The 17,820-nt window shown below is 40.0% G+C and overlaps 1 protein-coding gene across 10 annotated transcripts in view; it reads right to left on the bottom strand.

Moving 5' to 3' along the window:
- Positions 1 to 17,820, bottom strand: part of LOC127498765 (adhesion G-protein coupled receptor G2-like) — a 210,597-nt gene that overhangs the window by 190,795 nt on the left and 1,982 nt on the right. For 4 of the 10 annotated variants that reach the window (XM_051868486.1, XM_051868485.1, XM_051868484.1 and 1 more), the window contains exons 7-17: positions 10,411 to 10,485; positions 9,696 to 9,939; positions 9,450 to 9,618; positions 9,235 to 9,369; positions 9,027 to 9,128; positions 8,917 to 8,953; positions 8,730 to 8,830; positions 6,122 to 6,249; positions 5,705 to 5,970; positions 4,507 to 4,597; positions 2,635 to 2,918 (exon numbers count right to left, since the gene is read on the bottom strand). In XM_051868486.1, the coding sequence (XP_051724446.1) occupies positions 2,635 to 2,918; positions 4,507 to 4,597; positions 5,705 to 5,970; positions 6,122 to 6,249; positions 8,730 to 8,830; positions 8,917 to 8,953; positions 9,027 to 9,128; positions 9,235 to 9,369; positions 9,450 to 9,618; positions 9,696 to 9,939; positions 10,411 to 10,485 (1,632 nt within the window). Of the gene's footprint in view, positions 1 to 1,901; positions 2,480 to 2,634; positions 2,919 to 4,506; positions 4,598 to 5,704; positions 5,971 to 6,121; positions 6,250 to 8,729; positions 8,831 to 8,916; positions 8,954 to 9,026; positions 9,129 to 9,234; positions 9,370 to 9,449; positions 9,619 to 9,695; positions 9,940 to 10,410; positions 10,486 to 17,820 lie in introns of those variants that run through there. The other 6 variants (XM_051868483.1, XM_051868478.1, XM_051868488.1 and 3 more) reach the window with 3 other exon arrangements.

Raw genomic sequence — 17,820 nt, 5'->3', positions numbered from 1 at the left:
TGAAACAAGAGTCCGGGTTGGAGTGCCCTCTAGTGGCCGATTAGGGCACTCTCAGTAGTAATCATGACAGTTGTATAGGGAAGGTGTGATTGCAGAGAACCGATTGGTGTATGGAACATAGTTAACGAGATATTCTGCACTTTATTAATAAGGCACTTTATTCTACTAAGGGCCAAATGAGTAGACATGCCAATGACTGGTCAACATAGGCCCAATGTTACAGGCAGTGAAATCTGTCACATACTTATATAATTGCGGTGTAAAGTTGCACTTTATTATTATCTGGTTGCTTCCTCTTTTTATTTTTCAAGGCCCAAATTGAACCACTTGGAAATTTGGTTCAAATTTTGATGCGTAGCTGTTCATTCAAATGTCCAACATTGTTATGCAATTGTTACTTTTTGACATTGATTAAAAACTATGGACAAAGGCCCATTGTGACATCTTGATTAATCCCTCTGCTTTACTTAAATGTATCAGCTTAATTTATTTTAATAACACCTGTGCTTACTTCACGGCCACCTCTTTTTTAGATTGCTCACACATCAGACTTACTGACTAATGAGCTATGAAGAAGATGTCTCCTTCCTCTTCTGTCTTTATTTCTATTATATCTGTGGGCAGTTTTTGAGTCCAGTGTTGATGTTAAGTTACAATGACCTTGTTACATTGTGATGCAATATGTTATTCCATTTGGAAAGATATTTCATTTACGGCACTACAGTTGCAGCTTGAAGTCGCGCTGGTATTAAAAAATATTTTGAAGGTATTAAAAAAGGTAGTAAAAGGTATTAAATTCAACTTAAGAAGTTCTGTATATACCCTGATTTACAGATGGTCAAGAGTAAGACAGTAGCCAGAAGCCATTTTTGGTGGCCTAAATTGGATGATACTGAAAATATGATGTCACTGCAAGGTATGTGCATTACATCAAAAGATGCCTAACACTGTACCTGTGCATCCCTGGAAAAGGCCTGAATTTCCATGGGAGAGAATGCATATTGATTTCTGTGAGAAGGGGAAGCATCAGTTTCTATTGGCCATTGATGCTTATTCAGGCTGGTCAGAAATGAAGTTGATGACTAATACTACTGCCAGAGCAACAGTTGAGGTTATGCGTAATATGAATGCCAACTATGGATTACCTAAGGTAATTTTGTCAGACAATGGAAATGTATGGGGTAAAATGTCAAATCGGCAGCATACCATCCTGCCTCAAATGGTTTAGTAGAGTGAGTGTTTCAAACTTTTAAACAGTCTTTGGAAAAACAAAAAGAGTTGGACATCACGCTTCAACATTGTATTGACAGATTTTTATTCAGTTACAGAAATGTTCCCTTGAGTTTTACAGGGAAACCTTTTCAGAAACATCTAAATGTTTCTAAAAAGAACAATTAGAACGAGGTTGTATCAGATACAACCTCAGTTCTCTTCTCAAATGCAAACAAAAACAGAGTACAAAAAAACAAAGCTAGCTTGTGAAAGAGTATTTTTGTCCACAGCAAAAGGTACTTGTAAAACAGTTCAGGGGAGGGGAAGAGAAGTGGAAGTTAGGAGAAATTGAAAGACTTGTTAGGTCCAGTTACTTATCTGGTCTGTGTTGAGGGAAAGTCATACAAAAAGCATGTAGATCAGTTAAGAGCAACAAAATAATGACTACTGAACAGGATGCGGAAGCACTTTCAGCAAAGAACTTGTGACACCTCACAAACGATGTTGAAGGAAACTCCTGTGTTGAGACAGAGTGAAAATTCAGTGGTTGAACCAGATGTATATTTTCTGTTGTGCATTTTGTAAGAAACAAAAACAGAGTGTATTTTTGGATGTTGTATTTTCAGGGGAGGAATATGGTGTATTTAATGTTAAGAAACATGTAAGTGTGTTTTTTTGGAAATACTGAGTTTTTTTTTGTTTTTGTTTTGTTTATTAAGGACGATTGTGTTTGACAATCTGTTACATATGTGTTAAAAAGAGTAGAGCATCAGTGCCCCCTCCTGGCTGAGGGTGGAGGCATGCCCATGAAGTCGGTTAATAAACTTTGGTTTTCTCTTTAACCATGGCTTCAATGAGTCTTTAGAAAATGACCTTTCTGCTTCTTCGAAATCCCAAGTGGCCACTTGGCCACAACACTGTTCATGGTGCTGCAGAATCTGTTGTAGTGTGCGTCAGTATATTCCTCAAGGTGATGCAGGTTATAAAACGTTATAGTTCAGTTTTGAAATGGGAGAAAGTACAAAAAGGAGAAAGAAAAAAGAGAGAGAGGGCCATCAATCAGCCCTTACAGCTCATCTCAGCCGAGAAAGAATCAGTCTAAGAGTCAGACATCTTAAACTTTAATTATGCTAATTATAAATATTTTCCACAGCAGTCATTCCAGATTGAACGATGGTTGTGGTGGAGCCGGAGCTTTCTGGATCATCAGAAAAATTTCCCGCAACATCATTGTGAATGTGGTAGTAATACAGGAAAAGGAAAAACCCTGAAACAAAACCCAGTAGAATATATTTCAACTAATTCATATACATTTTACTTACCATTAAAGAAATATGTATAATTTTTTAAAAATGTAACCAAAAAACATAACCAAATGTTTGCATCGCATACAATCATCCATGTAGTGTGATTGTTTCTCACCCTGAAATGAGTTCAGCACAGTGAAGATGTAATATGAGGGAATGCGCATCACTCCATAACTGAAGAACGCCACAGCCCACGTCAGACCGAAGAGCAGGAACAAACTCAACACCATCATGAGCTGCTTTCTGAACGTCTTTCTCTTGCCGTCAGCTGCTTTTATGTGTCGGGCTTGGACAATCTTAGTGATGATCATGATGAAGATTCCTGCCGTGAAGATGAAGACTAAAGCGTAGTAGCCAATGTTCACTATGTAGTGAATTAAAGGATCTGTAATCCAGCACCTATAATTAGAGGAGAACAGACAATGTTGACATTATGACTTAAAAGCTTCATTAAGAGGACTTATTATGCACTTTTACAGAGTCTTGATGTTGTTTTTGGGCTCTACTAGAATAAGTTTCCATGCTTAAATGTTGATTATTTTCCTCATGTTCTCCATTGTTCAGCTCCTCTCTTCTCAGTCTGTCAGTAACGCTCTGTTTAGTTCCTGTCTCTATGAAGCCCCTCCTTCTGAAAAGCACAATGTGCTCCGATTGGTCGGCTGGAGCAGTGTGTTGTGATTGGTCAAGTGCTTCAAGCGTGTTTGGGAAATGTTCCGCCCCTTACCATAACCACCAGTTTCAACACACTACTAACTAACTCAACCAGGCCCCGCCCCTTTATTCTGCGAATTAATTATTTAAATGAGAAATATTGTGACGTGTTTGTTCCCAAAAGAAAACTCAAGACTACAATGGAGGCGTTTCAGGGAGTTCAGAAACAGTGGCTATGTTTACATGCACCGATTTTCGTCAATCCAAATGAATTGAATCCGATTGCAGATCTGTTTACATGTACTCTAAACATTGTAATCTGATTCAAATATCCGTTTATATGTGTTTTATATACATTCCGATTAAAACTTTTGCGCACGCGCTCTGCGTCTGACATCTTATCAATCACACTTGCGGAGACAACTATGGACGTGATACCAAAAGAGCTCATTGCTATTTTTGCCCTGTTGGCATACACATTCATAAGGGGCCGTTCACATATGGCGTCTTTTGCACGCACAAATTCATTATTTCAAATGTAGGCTCGTAGCAAGCACGCTCATAATAGGAGCTCGTTTTTTCCAGGCGTGCCTATGCCGCAGCGAGATGAAAACCGCACCGCAGGTCATGTGACAAGAACCGACCGATCAGCTTCGGCCCTTCCATAACAACACCAAAAGCTCAGCCGAACAGCTGATCATAGCTGTACAGAGCGGGTTTTATTTCTCATCTCCATAAATATATCTAGTAGTAAAGCTAATGCAAGGGCTAGAAATCAATTAATCCTTTGCTGATTCTTCCTCGTCATCGTGGAGAGCGCAGTTCATGGTTGCATAACAACGACACGCCACGGGAGCGCAAGCGCTTGTAGAAAGGAGGAGAAAGCTGCGCCGCATTTTTAGACGCGACGTGAACGGCCCCTAAATCTTTACAACTAAAGACGTGAACGTGAACTTGCACACTGCGTAATGCGTGTCAACATTGACCATAGTCGGATTCAAGCGTTTACATGGTCATTTTTTACTGTTGGATCGGATTAGAAAAGGAATAAACCACCCCTTCCAATCCGATCGAAATTTCATTCAGATCGAGCTCAATCGGATCGATTAAGGTGTTTACATGAACATTTTTCAATCCGATTGAGCCGTCAGTCCAATTACAAATGGATTATTTGGGTGCATGTAAACGTAGCCAGTGACACTGATATAGAGAATAACTCCCGCTGGAGGGACTTTGGAAGCCTTTTCATGCTCAAACAGCAACATTACACACTTAAAGACAGATGAACATGGAAAAAAGTAGAACAGGTCCTCTTTAATTCATCAGAACAACTTACATTTGTGTGGTTTTTCCAGACGTTGTGTTTATAATCATTGTTTTATATCCTCCTAATGAAACAACAGCTACGACTATCGGAGCTGAAAATGCTGAAAACACACGAGAACAGGGTTATTATAGTTCACTTAAACAAAACCATAAAAAATTTGTAAGAGGAAATAAAATAAACTTTAACTGAGGATAAAATATATTTAAAAAAAAAAAAATCTAAAAAGGCAACATTTCTCATTTTCATTTAGTTTAACTTGTGCTAAATTAACTAAAACTTTAATTAAAAAAAATAAAAAAAACTGTATAGACATCTTGGGTTGCAAACCCAACCCAATTCCCTGAGAAGGGGTACAAGATGCTGCATCTTGGTGTTGACGCTATGGGGAACGCCCTCGGCTTGACCACTGTCTGGGGCGTGTGTAAACACGCCAGTCTATTGGCAGGCGGCAGTCCATGACGTCACACGCGGAACGTCATCAACTCTTTTGTGTGAAGGAGGCGTGCAGGTATGCCCTGAAATATGGCAACAAAGACAAAGTGCCTCGTTCCTCTCCTCAGGGAGCCGGGCTGCATTCCCAACACAACATGTTCCCTTTTAAAGCGGAACTTCGAAGCTGCATCTTGGTGTTGATGCTATGGGGATCACCATACCTACTACACCATGCTGAGGAAATGCCTGCCCACTAGGTTGAATATGCACAGAGTGAGCATAACATTAAGTGACTCTGCAGAACTAGGCAGAGTCAAAAAGCGTGTCAACACCTAAGTGCATCCTATGTGACTTGTGCAGTGGCTCTTCCCTAAAGCAAGTCTCTCAAGCAGAACATATTCTGGCCTGAGAGCATCTGTCCAAAGGGGCATATCCCTACTTCAAACCCCAACAATAATCAGGGAGGGAGGTAAACTCGATAGAGGAAGGCATCTCGGACTGCTCACATAATCTCTTTACCTCACATCAACCCTAAGGAGGTGCCTATCTAGGGGGAAGCATTTAATCCTACTTAAAACTCCAAACTGAATCATTTGAGAGGGCGGTATGTTGAGTTTTCAGATACTTTTAAAGGAACAGCTCAAGAACAGGGAAAAACACATTAAAAGTTGAAAATATGATTCATCTGCAATTTTCCGCAACTCGACTTTACAATCTGCTGGTTTTTGTTTTAAACAGTGTTAGTTTCAAGTGAACACTTGTTCATATAACTCACTCCAGCCAAACATGGTGATCTTCCTCACGTAGTTTGTGATGGTGATGTTCTGTCTGATGAGCCATAAGTACATATGAAGAGCTTGAATGAAGAACCAGGTGAATGTAGTCAGCATGGAGTAATGCATGAGCAGCGCTATGAGGACACACGCAACCTTGACTTCTGTGTTGGCGACGCTCTCGTTTGACAAAAAGGATAAATTCAGGAGAAACAAAGCCACAAACATGTTCATCAAGATCTTTGTGGCCTGATTTGATTTGGCTTTCCTGTTCAAATATAAAAACAACCTGTATTTGTAACATGCATTTATGCATTTAGCAGACACTTTTATCCAAAAGATGAACAAAAGCAACTGGTCAAAGAACTTTGAATTATAATACTTACAGTAACTATATGTTATATTTTAAGATACTCTACCGTAACAGGAAATGCATGAACAGAGCGACGGACAGAAAAAACATGGAGATGCCACAGCCGATGGAAGTGATGAAGCTCAATGATTCCACATACGGTGCTGTGATGTTTGAATTTACATCTGGAGGAGACTGAGAGATCAGAGAAACACAACAGAAAAACACATCAGCTGGATGATTTTTACTATCATTTCCACAAGTCATCATGTACTTCAAAACACAGGCTCTAAAATGATGAAGGAATATGTGCACAACTTTGCCACAATGCCAAAGTCAGATTTTGCCAGATTTCAGAAGTCTGAAAATAAAGTAATTTCTCACCAAATACTCCCAAGATCAAATGATCTGAGCTGCACCTTGTTCATTTTATAGCTCTAGTTAGATTTCTTTATAGAAATTCTAAATGCCATAATCCAATCACAGCTTATAAAAACAGAATGAGAACAATGAAATTTGATCATTTAAAGGTACACTATGTACCTTTTGGCCCTCTAAAAAAAAAAAAAAAAAAAAAAAAAAACTGTATGCATTATTATTAATTATTTTATTCAACAATATCTTCATTTCTGTGTCATTCTCATACGTTGTTTACGTCCAGCGCTTCCAGGTTCTACGTCAGAACGCCGACTATTGGTCGGCTCCTGCATCAGCATCACACACATGCGTCGTGCTGATCACATGATCAGCTTTGGCCAATACTGAGCTGGCATTCGGACGTAAACACAGAAGCCCTCAATGGATGTATTCTCGTCTCTTCATAACATTAAGGTTGAACCACTGCAGTCACGTCGAATGTTTTAACAATGTCTTTAGTACCTTTCTGGACCTTGAAAGTGTCTGTTAAATTGGACGAGTCATATACCTCTCAGATTTCATCAAAACTATCTTAATTTGTGTTCTGAAGATGAACGAAGGTCTTACGGGTGTGGAACGACATGAGGGTGTGTAATTAATTACAGAATTTTCATTTTTGGGTGAAGTAACCCTTTCAATACCAGCCAATACATTCACAGACATGCTGCTGCTGCACATGTAACATACATGAAATAACCCCGTAGCAGATCTATACAGGTGGAGCTGGGGAAGGTGGAGTGTTTAATGCCAGAAATTAGTATTTATTTTCATTAATTTTATTCAGTTTTTTCTCTTGTTTGTTACATGTGAACTCGGCTTGCTACGGTAGTCAGTGTTACCGGTGTTCAGTCGCAAAATCCGGTTTCATCACCACCGCGCACCGAGTTTTTTTTTTTTTTTTTTTCACTTTAACGCGTTAAAAATATTTGCATTTAATGCAATTAACGTAGTATCTGTTTTCTGCGTTATATGATCAAGCTCTTATTCATGCTAATGCTTTTAAACCATTCAAGCACAACAAGGCGAAAGAGAACGCGCTGTCTGTGAATGTCCTGCCTATGTGACACACACACACACACACACACAAGGCGCGCGCGTGCCAGTATCGAGTTCTCTTCTGCTCTTAACGAACCATAACACACACAAATTATGCTAAAATGTCTGTTTTGTCAAGTGTTTTTCAGTAAGAGTAACCCACCATTCAAGCAATTGCCATTAATTTGAAAGTGAAAGTCGGCCTTTCCGTAACAAAACATCGAAAGCTCAGCCGATCATAGCTGTACAGGGCGGGTTTTATTTTTCATGTCAAAAACATTCCTCGTCGCGGAGAGCGCAGTTCATGGTTGCATAGCAATGACAGACGCCACGGGAGCACAAGCGCTTTGGAAACAAGGAGAAAGTGACGTGGCCGCGCTTTCCGCGCGTTTTTAGATGCGATATGTGAACGGCCCCATAAGCGGTTTAAAAAAAAAGAGGTAGAGGCCCCACCCCCCGGTGACACCGGTATTACCGGTGTGGTCACATGTCGATTAACCGGTGGGAAAATCTTCTCACCATCACATCCCTAATGTGAACTTTTCTGTTGATAGCTGTCGACTCACGTACGGAAGCCAGTGATTCTAGTTTATAAAGTTATATATATTTTTCTTACAAAAACGCATCGCTTCGCTTCGCTTCAGAAGGCCTTTATTAACCCCCTGGAGCCGTATGGATTACTTTTATGATGGATGGATGTTTTTTTGGGCTTCAAAACCTTGGTTACTATTCACTCCCATTATAAAGCTTGGAAGAGCCAGAATATTTTTTAATATAACTCAGATTGTGTTTGACTGAAAGAAGATAGTCATATACACCTAGGATGGCTTGAGGGTGAGTAAATTATGGGGTAATTTTCATTTTTGTTTGAACTAACCAGTGTTGCCAATTGCTTTCAGCTGAAAGTAGCTAAAACTGGTCGCTAATTGTCACTAGATGACGTCATACTGGCGAGTCCACTGATCTATATTAATTAAATATAGATCAGTGGGCAAGTCACGGAATTGAGATAAGGTTTGTCCAAGAAGTTGCTAGATTTGTCGCTAGGCTTTTGAAAAAACTCTCAAAAGGGGCAGGGAAGTCGCTAAATTGGCAGCACTGGAACTAACCCTTTAAGTTTCTTTAGTCATCTTGTACAAGTTCACTAGCATATAGACGTGGACTAAAAGACTCTGATATTGATTTCATGGGGTCTTTAAATGAAACTCTGAGAAGCTTCTCACCATCAGCACTGCAAAGAACGTCAGATGTGAACATGAGCACTTTATGGTGTTACTGTCGATTTTTACTGTCTCACAGCCGGACGTCGTCCATGTAAGATTTCCTTTGAAGAAAACAGAGCAGTAAATTAAATTAATTATATAAACTAACTCGATTGGAACTGATCAATACAACCATAAGTGAATTTACCTTTTCCATCCCAAGAACTGCAGGACGCCTCACCGACCTGTAAGAACATGTTTGATTTTTATTGTCTGATTATTATAATAAAAAATGTTTCACAACAAAACCTTCATTACCAGATCTTTCTTTTTAAACAACAACTCTATATTGTTGGTAAGGTTGGAGATGTTGGCGCCCATCGTTATTCCATAAACCTCATTGTTCAAAACAGTTTCATTCTGAATGAGAAACCATACAAGAATTAAAAAGCATTCATCAATAATCAAATATAAACATGTGAATAGAACAGATCAAGAAACATTTGTCCGTCAATGCACACATTACCTTATTTCCCATATTTGTGAACCGTAAAACTCCAACAAATGCACTTCCATTGTTTTCATGACGTGATTTATCAAAGGCCTCGCTGGGAACGATTACAGACCAGGGAAAGTCCGCATTCAGGTTTCTTTCAACAGCCTGTGGATTTAAAAAGAAAAATTAGCACTGATAAATCAAAATCCTAGCTGGACAATGCTTCAATGCTTCTCAGGTCTTACGTTCATCATGTTCTGATTTGAAGAGTAGCATATTTGAATGTCTTTGCTTTCTGTGTTCTTGGCTTGTCTTTGGAGAACACCAATAATATCCCCCATCACAATCGCTGCATTGCTTTTATTGCTTTTTTCCATCTCTTCCACCAGGGAGTCCATTTTTTCCATAGTCTCTCTGCAAAATTGATTGAATCACTTGGTATTCTGTACTACATTTTTAGACTTTATAGCCACTGGTAACCGCACACTTACGATGCTTTTGAGGGTTCAATAGTTTCACTCTTGCTTGTTGTAATATTTGCTGTTAGATTATAAGTTATCTCGGGTGGTGGAAGAGTAGGAGTTGGTATTGTCTCATCTGTTGTAACACTGGTAGTTTGATTGTCAGTGGTGGTGAATGACGGCGGTCTGACAGTAGTTGAGCTTTCATTAACACAGTTGGCACACATCCATTCATTCCCATTAAAATGCAGAACATATTTGCTTCCTTTTTTCCCTTTAGCACAAAGAAAAAGGAATGGATTTAAATTATATCACAATATTTTCATGTTTAATGGGTTATGTAAATTTTTCTAGTGATTAAGTATGTTCATGAGCTGCTTAATTCATAAAAATTAATTACAGTTAAAAATGAATTAAACAAAATGAATTCAAACTAAATCCTTAAAATGATCTCATGATGGAACCCCTAAACTTTCTATATATGACAGAACCCTTAAAAGTTCTTTTTAGAACCTTATCTTCTAAGAGTCTATTATTGACATAATTGCACTAAACAATATCAACTTCTCATGAATGAATTACTCAAGCTTGTTAAAGAAAATATTCTAGAGGCTCAAGAAACCCTAATTTTCATAGGAGAGAAGGCATATGCTGTCAGCTTGCATGTTGCACTATATTTATTTTGATTTAGAAATCAAACTTTGATGCGTGTGTGAAACTGTAAATAGTTTATAGACAGACTTACCGCTGCATATATCATTGTCATATGTAGCGTTTGTACATCTCTTTTCAGGATCGACAGAAAGGATTTTCAGACAACCTTAATAAATTATGACAACACATAATTCATCATAATTTTGTCAGACACAGTGTTATGATTTGAAGACTTCTGCTTTGCATACTGAGAACAGCATAGAAGGTAATAAGAGGCCAACAGGAATAAAACACTACAGAATGTTTGTGAATGTCAATCACAAATGTTACTAGGCAACCAGTAGTGGTAACAGTCTCGACTGCTCATCATGGCTATTTATCTGGGTTCACAAAACCTTTCAAGGTCGGGGTCGAGCACAGAAAGCTGTCTGTCAGATGGCACGTCCCGTTGAGTATTAAACTCTCTACTCTTTCACGTCTTATTGCACTTAAACTGTCAAATACGCAGAAGGTTATGTCAAAAACACACCAAGTTTACATAAACACAATTGTTATGTCTGTGAACGTAAACAGCATGGAAAGAAATCACATGTGTATATTAGATATTAGTGTGACAGCTGCGTAATATACTGCTGTATATGCTGTTAATATGAACCAAACAACAAAAGAAAAACAGAAAATCAATCACTGCTCTTGACTGAATTACTTTAGTAGCTTTACTAAGTAGGGGTGTGCGATATTGACAAAAATATATATATATCGATATTTTCTGGGATTTACTCGATAACGATAATTGGACGATATTTTGTTGAGTGTGTTATTGTGCTGGTACCTTGGCAGGTTTAGGACTGTCGTGGACAGCTGACTCCTAAAGTTTTTGATATTCTTCATATTAGTTAGTTCACAGCAGTGACTGAAATTATTCTTTCCAATACGTTTCAATTGATTTTGAACTTTTATGGGCATTTTACCTTTATAAATTGTTTTTTTTTTTTTTTAAATAACCTAATTATATGCATGCATCATCTTTTGTGTCATTTTTTAAAATTTAATCAAATTCATTTATAATAATAATAAGACAAAATGGGGCCATTACCAATCAAATTAAATCAGTATCAACAAAATTCATCTTTGCAATGGAGAGGAAACACAGAAGCTGCATCTGAAGTGGCATTTAGATGCATTTACACAGACTGCTTAATGCAGCTCAGAGATGACAAATGAATAACATGCAGTTACAAATGCTAAAATAATGTTTTGATGTTTTATGATGTTTTGATGATGATTGATATTTGAAATTATTTACAGCATGAAAAGATACTTTAAATGTGAAATTAAAACCGCCTCTAGGTGGCAGCAAGTCACTGTTAATGAGGGAGTCATTGAGCTTCAACTGATTCAATCAAACAGCTGATTCATTCAGGAACGAAGCATTGATCTTAATTAGAGAGTCAGTGAATCATTCATTCAACTGATTTGTTCAAAAAGCTGATCCATTCAGTAAGGAAACACCGCTGCATGTTTGCTCTGACTTTGTTTCGAACTATTTTCGTTGGCGAAATAGAGCAAAAACAGGCAATATGGTGTCTAAAATGTAAGTCACTTAATACTAACTTGTTTATTAAACTTGTTTAAAATCAACATCACATCTGTTATCATGATGATATCTGTAGAAAAATGTCACTCTTCATGTGATAGTTATTAACTATATTAAATTATATAAATAGACTAAATCACTCAGGGAAAGCGTGCACTCTAAATGCACATGTGCACTAGTCTAAACTACAAGACTACACGTAGTGTCTGGGTGTGTGTGAGGGATATACTCGATAATGTCAGATCGCACAGTGTTAAAACAACAAATAAGATATTATCGCAGACAATACATTTCTTGCTTGAATGCTGCTATTAAATGATCTGGCAAGGAGATAAACATGGCGGACTATGTACAGCTCACTCAGGGGAGGAGCTAAGCTAATAGAGCCGATTTCATCGGCAGTCGTGGGAAGGGCGTCACATTGGAGCACATTCCTGAAAGCCTGATTTCCCTTTCAAGGGAACTCGTGCTGCGTCAAGCGCTTTGGGAACACCTGTGCGTGATTGCGTTGTGAAGCACGTATGAAATCAGTCCAATAGAGTGACGGAACGTCATAGGCGGGTGGCGTCACTGACCAGGAAACTATAAAGCCTACCCGAAAACCCATTCATTCAGCTTCGGTGTCTTCAGCAAGTGCTTCATGTGAAATCGTTTGTCCTATTTATTGTTGTCTGTCCTCATTCATATATATTCGAGGAGGGCGGCTCAGCTTGTGTTCCTCGCGGCTCAGGTCCCGCTTCTGCCGAGGCAGAGTGGCGGCTCAGGTCGTGGGGTTCGCAAATGGATCTGACAGAGAGGTTTGAGATGGGTGCTGCCCTATCTCAGCCTTCACCTGTCAGATCTAATGTGTCAATTCAGAGTCAGGAAGCATGCGCTGGGGTTTCTTCCACTCCGGTTGATGCAGTTACATTAATGGCATCCAGTTCTGAGGAATTGGATGTTGTTAGTGTAACAACGGGAGATACTGAAGACTCGCCACTTCAGTCTCCCGCTAGTGAGGAGCTTATGGAGGTTCTAACTCGTGCCGTGGCTAAATTAAACATTGACTGGCCGGCCGAGAAACAAGAGCTGTCAGTAAAAAAGTAAGCTAGATGAACGTTTCCTGCCATCTAGATCAGCTCAACCTCCACGTCGGGGCTTACCGTTTTTTCCCGACCTCCACACCGAGGTGTCGAGGTCGTGGAAGAAACAGGTTTCATATCATGTATATATACCACAAACTTCCACACATAGTAACGTTCTGGGTATGAGAAAGCATGGTTACGGGGCGATGCCAAGGGCGGAAGAGACGCTCGCGAGCCATCTCTCTCCCCAGTCGGCATCGTCCCTTAAAGCCCCGACGTTGCCCACCAAGCCACTTAAAGCTACATCTGCGCTGGTGGGCAAAGCATACTTGGCTGCAGGTCAGGCTGCAGCGTGCTTCTATACAATGTCCATCTTGCAAGCAAACCAGGCCGACCTGCTCAGAGATCTGGGTGAAAGTGAAGAGGTGGGGGCGGATGTTATTCAGGAGTTGCATCAGTCAGCTGACTTATCTCTCCGTGCCACCAAGGAGACGGCCAAATCCATCGGCCGATCTATGGCAGCCCTGGTGGCCACGGAGAGGCATCTCTGGCTAAATCTTACTGACATCAAAGACAGAGATAAGTCGTTTCTCCTGGATGCTCCGCTCAACCCTTCTGGCCTCTTCAGTGACGCCATCTCTTCTGTCACCGAGAGGTTTCTAGAGTCAAAGAAACAGGCTGCGGCCTTACAACAGTTTCTTCTCCGCCGAACCCAGGTCTCTGCAGCTGCTTGGCGGGAGCAGCCGAAGTCGAGTACGAGCTCCTCCTACAGACAACAGCAGAAGCAGAGCATTGCCACTCGTACTCCCCCTCCAAGGAGCTGAGAGGCGGGGCAACGCTCGCAGGCGAAGTCCTCGAAGGGCAAGACTGGTCTGAGGACCGTCATTGCTGCTAAGAGGGCTTTGTCGAAGAAATCCTGATGCCAGAGGTATCAGGATTCTGAGGGTGGTCCCCTCCGAAGAAAGACGGCGTTCACTGCAGCATACGGTGCCCATCTTCCTTCGGTGCCCTCAGGGGGGCGCTCTGCCAACCCCACAGCAATGCCGGGGCGCAGTGGGTCCCCGCGAGCCACCCTCGGCTCTCTGATGCAGCCAAGCCAGTTGTTCCCTGCCAGTGCGCCGCTTCAGGGCACTGTGCTGGCTGCCCAAAACACATTTAAATCATTTAAATCGCACTGTAGCAAAGCTCAAGTTCAAGTCAAACACATCGTGTCACAAATCAGGTCCGAGGACTGGTTTGTCACGATAGATCTAAAAGACGCATACTGAGGTTTGCTTTTGGGGGCGAAGCATACCAGTATCGGGTTCTTCCTTTCGGCCTAGAGGCCATCTCACTTGCTTGGTGAGCTGGTCAGCCTTCACCATTGGCTGTTCGAGCTCACTCGACCCGGAGTATGGCTGCTTCCAAAGCACAATTGTCAGGAGTTTCTCTCCAGGAAGTTTGTGATGCGGCAGGCTGGTCCTCGCCCTACACCTATGTGAGGTTCTATGAGCTAGACCTCAGCTCCATTCCAGGGGCGCAGGTGCTATCGTCTTAGTGTGCGCATCGATTTCACAGACGGTCACTTGCTTATATGGCGACGTGGGTATTGGCGTTCCCAAAGCGCTTGACACAGCGCGAGTTCCCTTGAAAGGGAACGTCTCGGTTACGTATGTAACCTTAGTTCCCTGAATAGGGAACGAGATGCCGCGTCACCTTTGCCATACTCCCAGCATGCCCGTAAGCGACTTGCTTCACTTTTCAGAAGCTGAATGAATGGATTTTCGGGTAGGCTTTATAGTTTCCTGGTCAGTGACGTCACCCGCCTATGATGTTCCGTCACTCTATTGGACTGATTTCATACGTGCTTCACGACGCAATCACGCAGAGGCGTTCCCAAAGCGCTTGACGCAGCTTCTCATTCCCTATTCAGGGAACTAAGCTAACATACGTAACCGAGACATTTAAGACACTGTTTCAGATTTATGGGGAAAATAAGAAATGGAGTGGATGGAATTTTACCACAATAGGGGGTTGTGTACACACATTGCGGACACATAATTATGTTCAAAAATAATATAAAAGTGAATTTTGCATGATAGGTCCCCTTTAATGTGCAATTTAGCTTGTTACAATCATATTCTAGGCACATGTGATTGTCTATATATGTGATCCATGCTGGCAAAATTAGTGTAGATATGCATGGGCTAATTTCAAGCTACAGGCAAGACAAATGAAAAATGTCAATTTTGGTCGATTTCAGGTTTTCACAAAAATGCGTTCATTAAGCCCTCGTCTAGCGATCCATATGCTCCAAATAGCAATTAAACATCTAAAAGTGTCTTTATTTGTGTGTTTTCTGAGAGGAGTACCTTTCCTTTGACCATGAAAAATGCCGTTTTTCTCTGCTCACTTCTGGACAACTGGCGCTTCATCTCAGAACAAGTTTGGTATCGTTGTAAAGCGCAGCATTACAACTTTTTGAATATTTATAGTGAATTCTCGATGGCATGAGTCTGAACCAATGAAATGTGATTTTCAAACTCATGCTGATGTAAACAAAATGATCTTACTCGGGCCGACTGACAGATCCGAAGCGCGCAATCCCGATATACACATATACACAATCACAGTATTTCAAAAAATCCGTCTTGGCAAGTATTCATGCAAACATTATCTGTTATGTCTTAAGTGAACGATTGGTTAACAGTTGGGGAAAAACATCTAATGTGTAACATTATACAACCCCATTTCCAGAAAAGTTGGGACATTTTGTAAAATGCAATAAAGTCCACAATCTTGAACCTTTTTTTTAACTGACAAAAGTATAAAGAAAAGTTTTCCAGTGTTTTCACTGACCAACTTAATAGGGGTGTAAGAAAATATTGATACACATGAATATCGCGATATTATGTTTGGCGATACTGTATCGATTCTCAAAAACACTGTATCGATATTTATTTTTTTATTTATTTATTTAGATCCAAGATTCGTGGCTTTGTGTTCGGTTTAAACCACAGACTGTATAAAACCCAACCGCTAGATGTCAGTGTTATCTCATAACGTAAAGTGACGCGTAGCCGGAGAAGCGTAAGGTGCATCGCTAACGTTAGCATTAGCAAACCCAGCTCACAAGACGACAGAATTATTCCGCTCCCACGGCATACAGAGCTGAAGTGTGTGTGCTCATTTTGGCTTCAACTATAAAGAACCCACTCGACAAGAGTCAGTTGTTATTATTACAGTATCGCAATATATCACAATATATCGTATCGTAACCCCTGTATAGTGATACGTATCACCAGATTCTTGGCAATACACAGCCCTACAACTTAATATTATTTTGTAAATATATATATGTATATAAGATTTTGATGACTGCAACACACTCCAAAAATGTTGGGACAGAGGCAAAATAAAAGTGAAAAAATTATAGAATATCCGAGTTAAACTCTTTTGAAACAGTCTACAATTAGCAGATAAATTGGTAATAGGTGAGGGTTATTTTAATTGGGTGTAAAAGGAGCTTCTCTGTCTTTAGAAGCAAAGATGGGTCATGGCTCACCACTTTGTGCCAAATTTAATGAGAAAATTGTCAAACTATTCAAAATTCACATTTCTCAATGCAAGATTACAAAGAATTTATGTCTTTCACCATCTACCATTATATTGTGAAAAGATTCAGGGAATCCAGAGAAAACTCAGTCTGTGTAGGGTAAGGTAGGAGAACTCCGTTGAATGTGCATGACCTTTGATCCCTCAGATGAGAAACCATCATGCTACCATGTTAAATATAGACACATGGACTCGGGAGTACTTTGGAAAACCGTTTTTACTTAACACAGTCTGACGCTGCATCAAGAAATGCAACTTGAATCTCTGTTACACAAGGAGAAAGCTACATATCTGTGCAATGCAGAAATGAGTTCTCTGCGCCCGTGCTCATCTCAGATGGTATAAAAGACAGTGGAAATGTGTGCTGTGGTCAGATGAGTCCATGGTTCAGCTTATTTTTGGAAAAAACAGACATTGAGTTCTCTGAGTGACTCGCATTTGTGTGAAGGAATCATTGACGTGGAGGCGTATATTGGCATTGTACAGAAATATAAACTGCCATCAAGATAACATCTTTCTTGGGAAGCAAGACAATGCCAGGCCTCATTCTGCACGTAATACATCAGAGTGGTTCCTAGACACTCTACACCGTAGAGTGGATGTGTCTGACTACATGACTGCAGTACTGAACTTACTCTTATTGATAATGAATGGCCCATCATGAAAAGGAGAATCAGACAAGGATGACCACAGACTGTTGAGCAGCTGTCTTGTTTCAGGCGAGATTGGGTAAAAATTCCACTTGCAAAACTGCAACAATTAGTATCCTCAAATCCCAAATGATTAAAAAGTGTAATTAAAAGAAAAGTAGATGTGACACAGTGGTAAACATGCCTCTGTCCCAACTTTTTTGGAGTGTGTTGCAGCCATCAAAATCAAAATTTGTTTACAAAATACAATCAAGTTGTTCAGTGAAAACATTGGAAAACTTTTCTTTGTACATTTGTTAGTTAAATAGAGGTTGAAGAGAATTAGCAAATCACAGATTCTTGATTTTATTGCATTTTACAAAATGTCCCTACTTTTATGGAAATGGGGTTGTATTAGATACGTGGTACAGTACGTCTTATTATAGCCCTAGGCTGTCTGTTTCATTAATGTTAATCAAACAATTGTGGAATCATGAGGAAAAAGCTGAATAAAATATATATATATATATATATATATATATTTTTTTTTTTTTCCTATAGATATGGGTTTTGACTTGTTTTTTTTTTTTTGCCAAATTAGGTGTTATTAACAGGGA

The sequence above is a fragment of the Ctenopharyngodon idella genome, chromosome 17 (genome assembly GCF_019924925.1).
Source record: "Ctenopharyngodon idella isolate HZGC_01 chromosome 17, HZGC01, whole genome shotgun sequence".
In the NCBI taxonomy this organism is placed as follows: domain Eukaryota; kingdom Metazoa; phylum Chordata; class Actinopteri; order Cypriniformes; family Xenocyprididae; genus Ctenopharyngodon; species Ctenopharyngodon idella.
The sequence above is the reverse complement of the archived record's forward strand: the minus strand, read 5'-3'. Positions and strand labels throughout refer to the sequence as shown.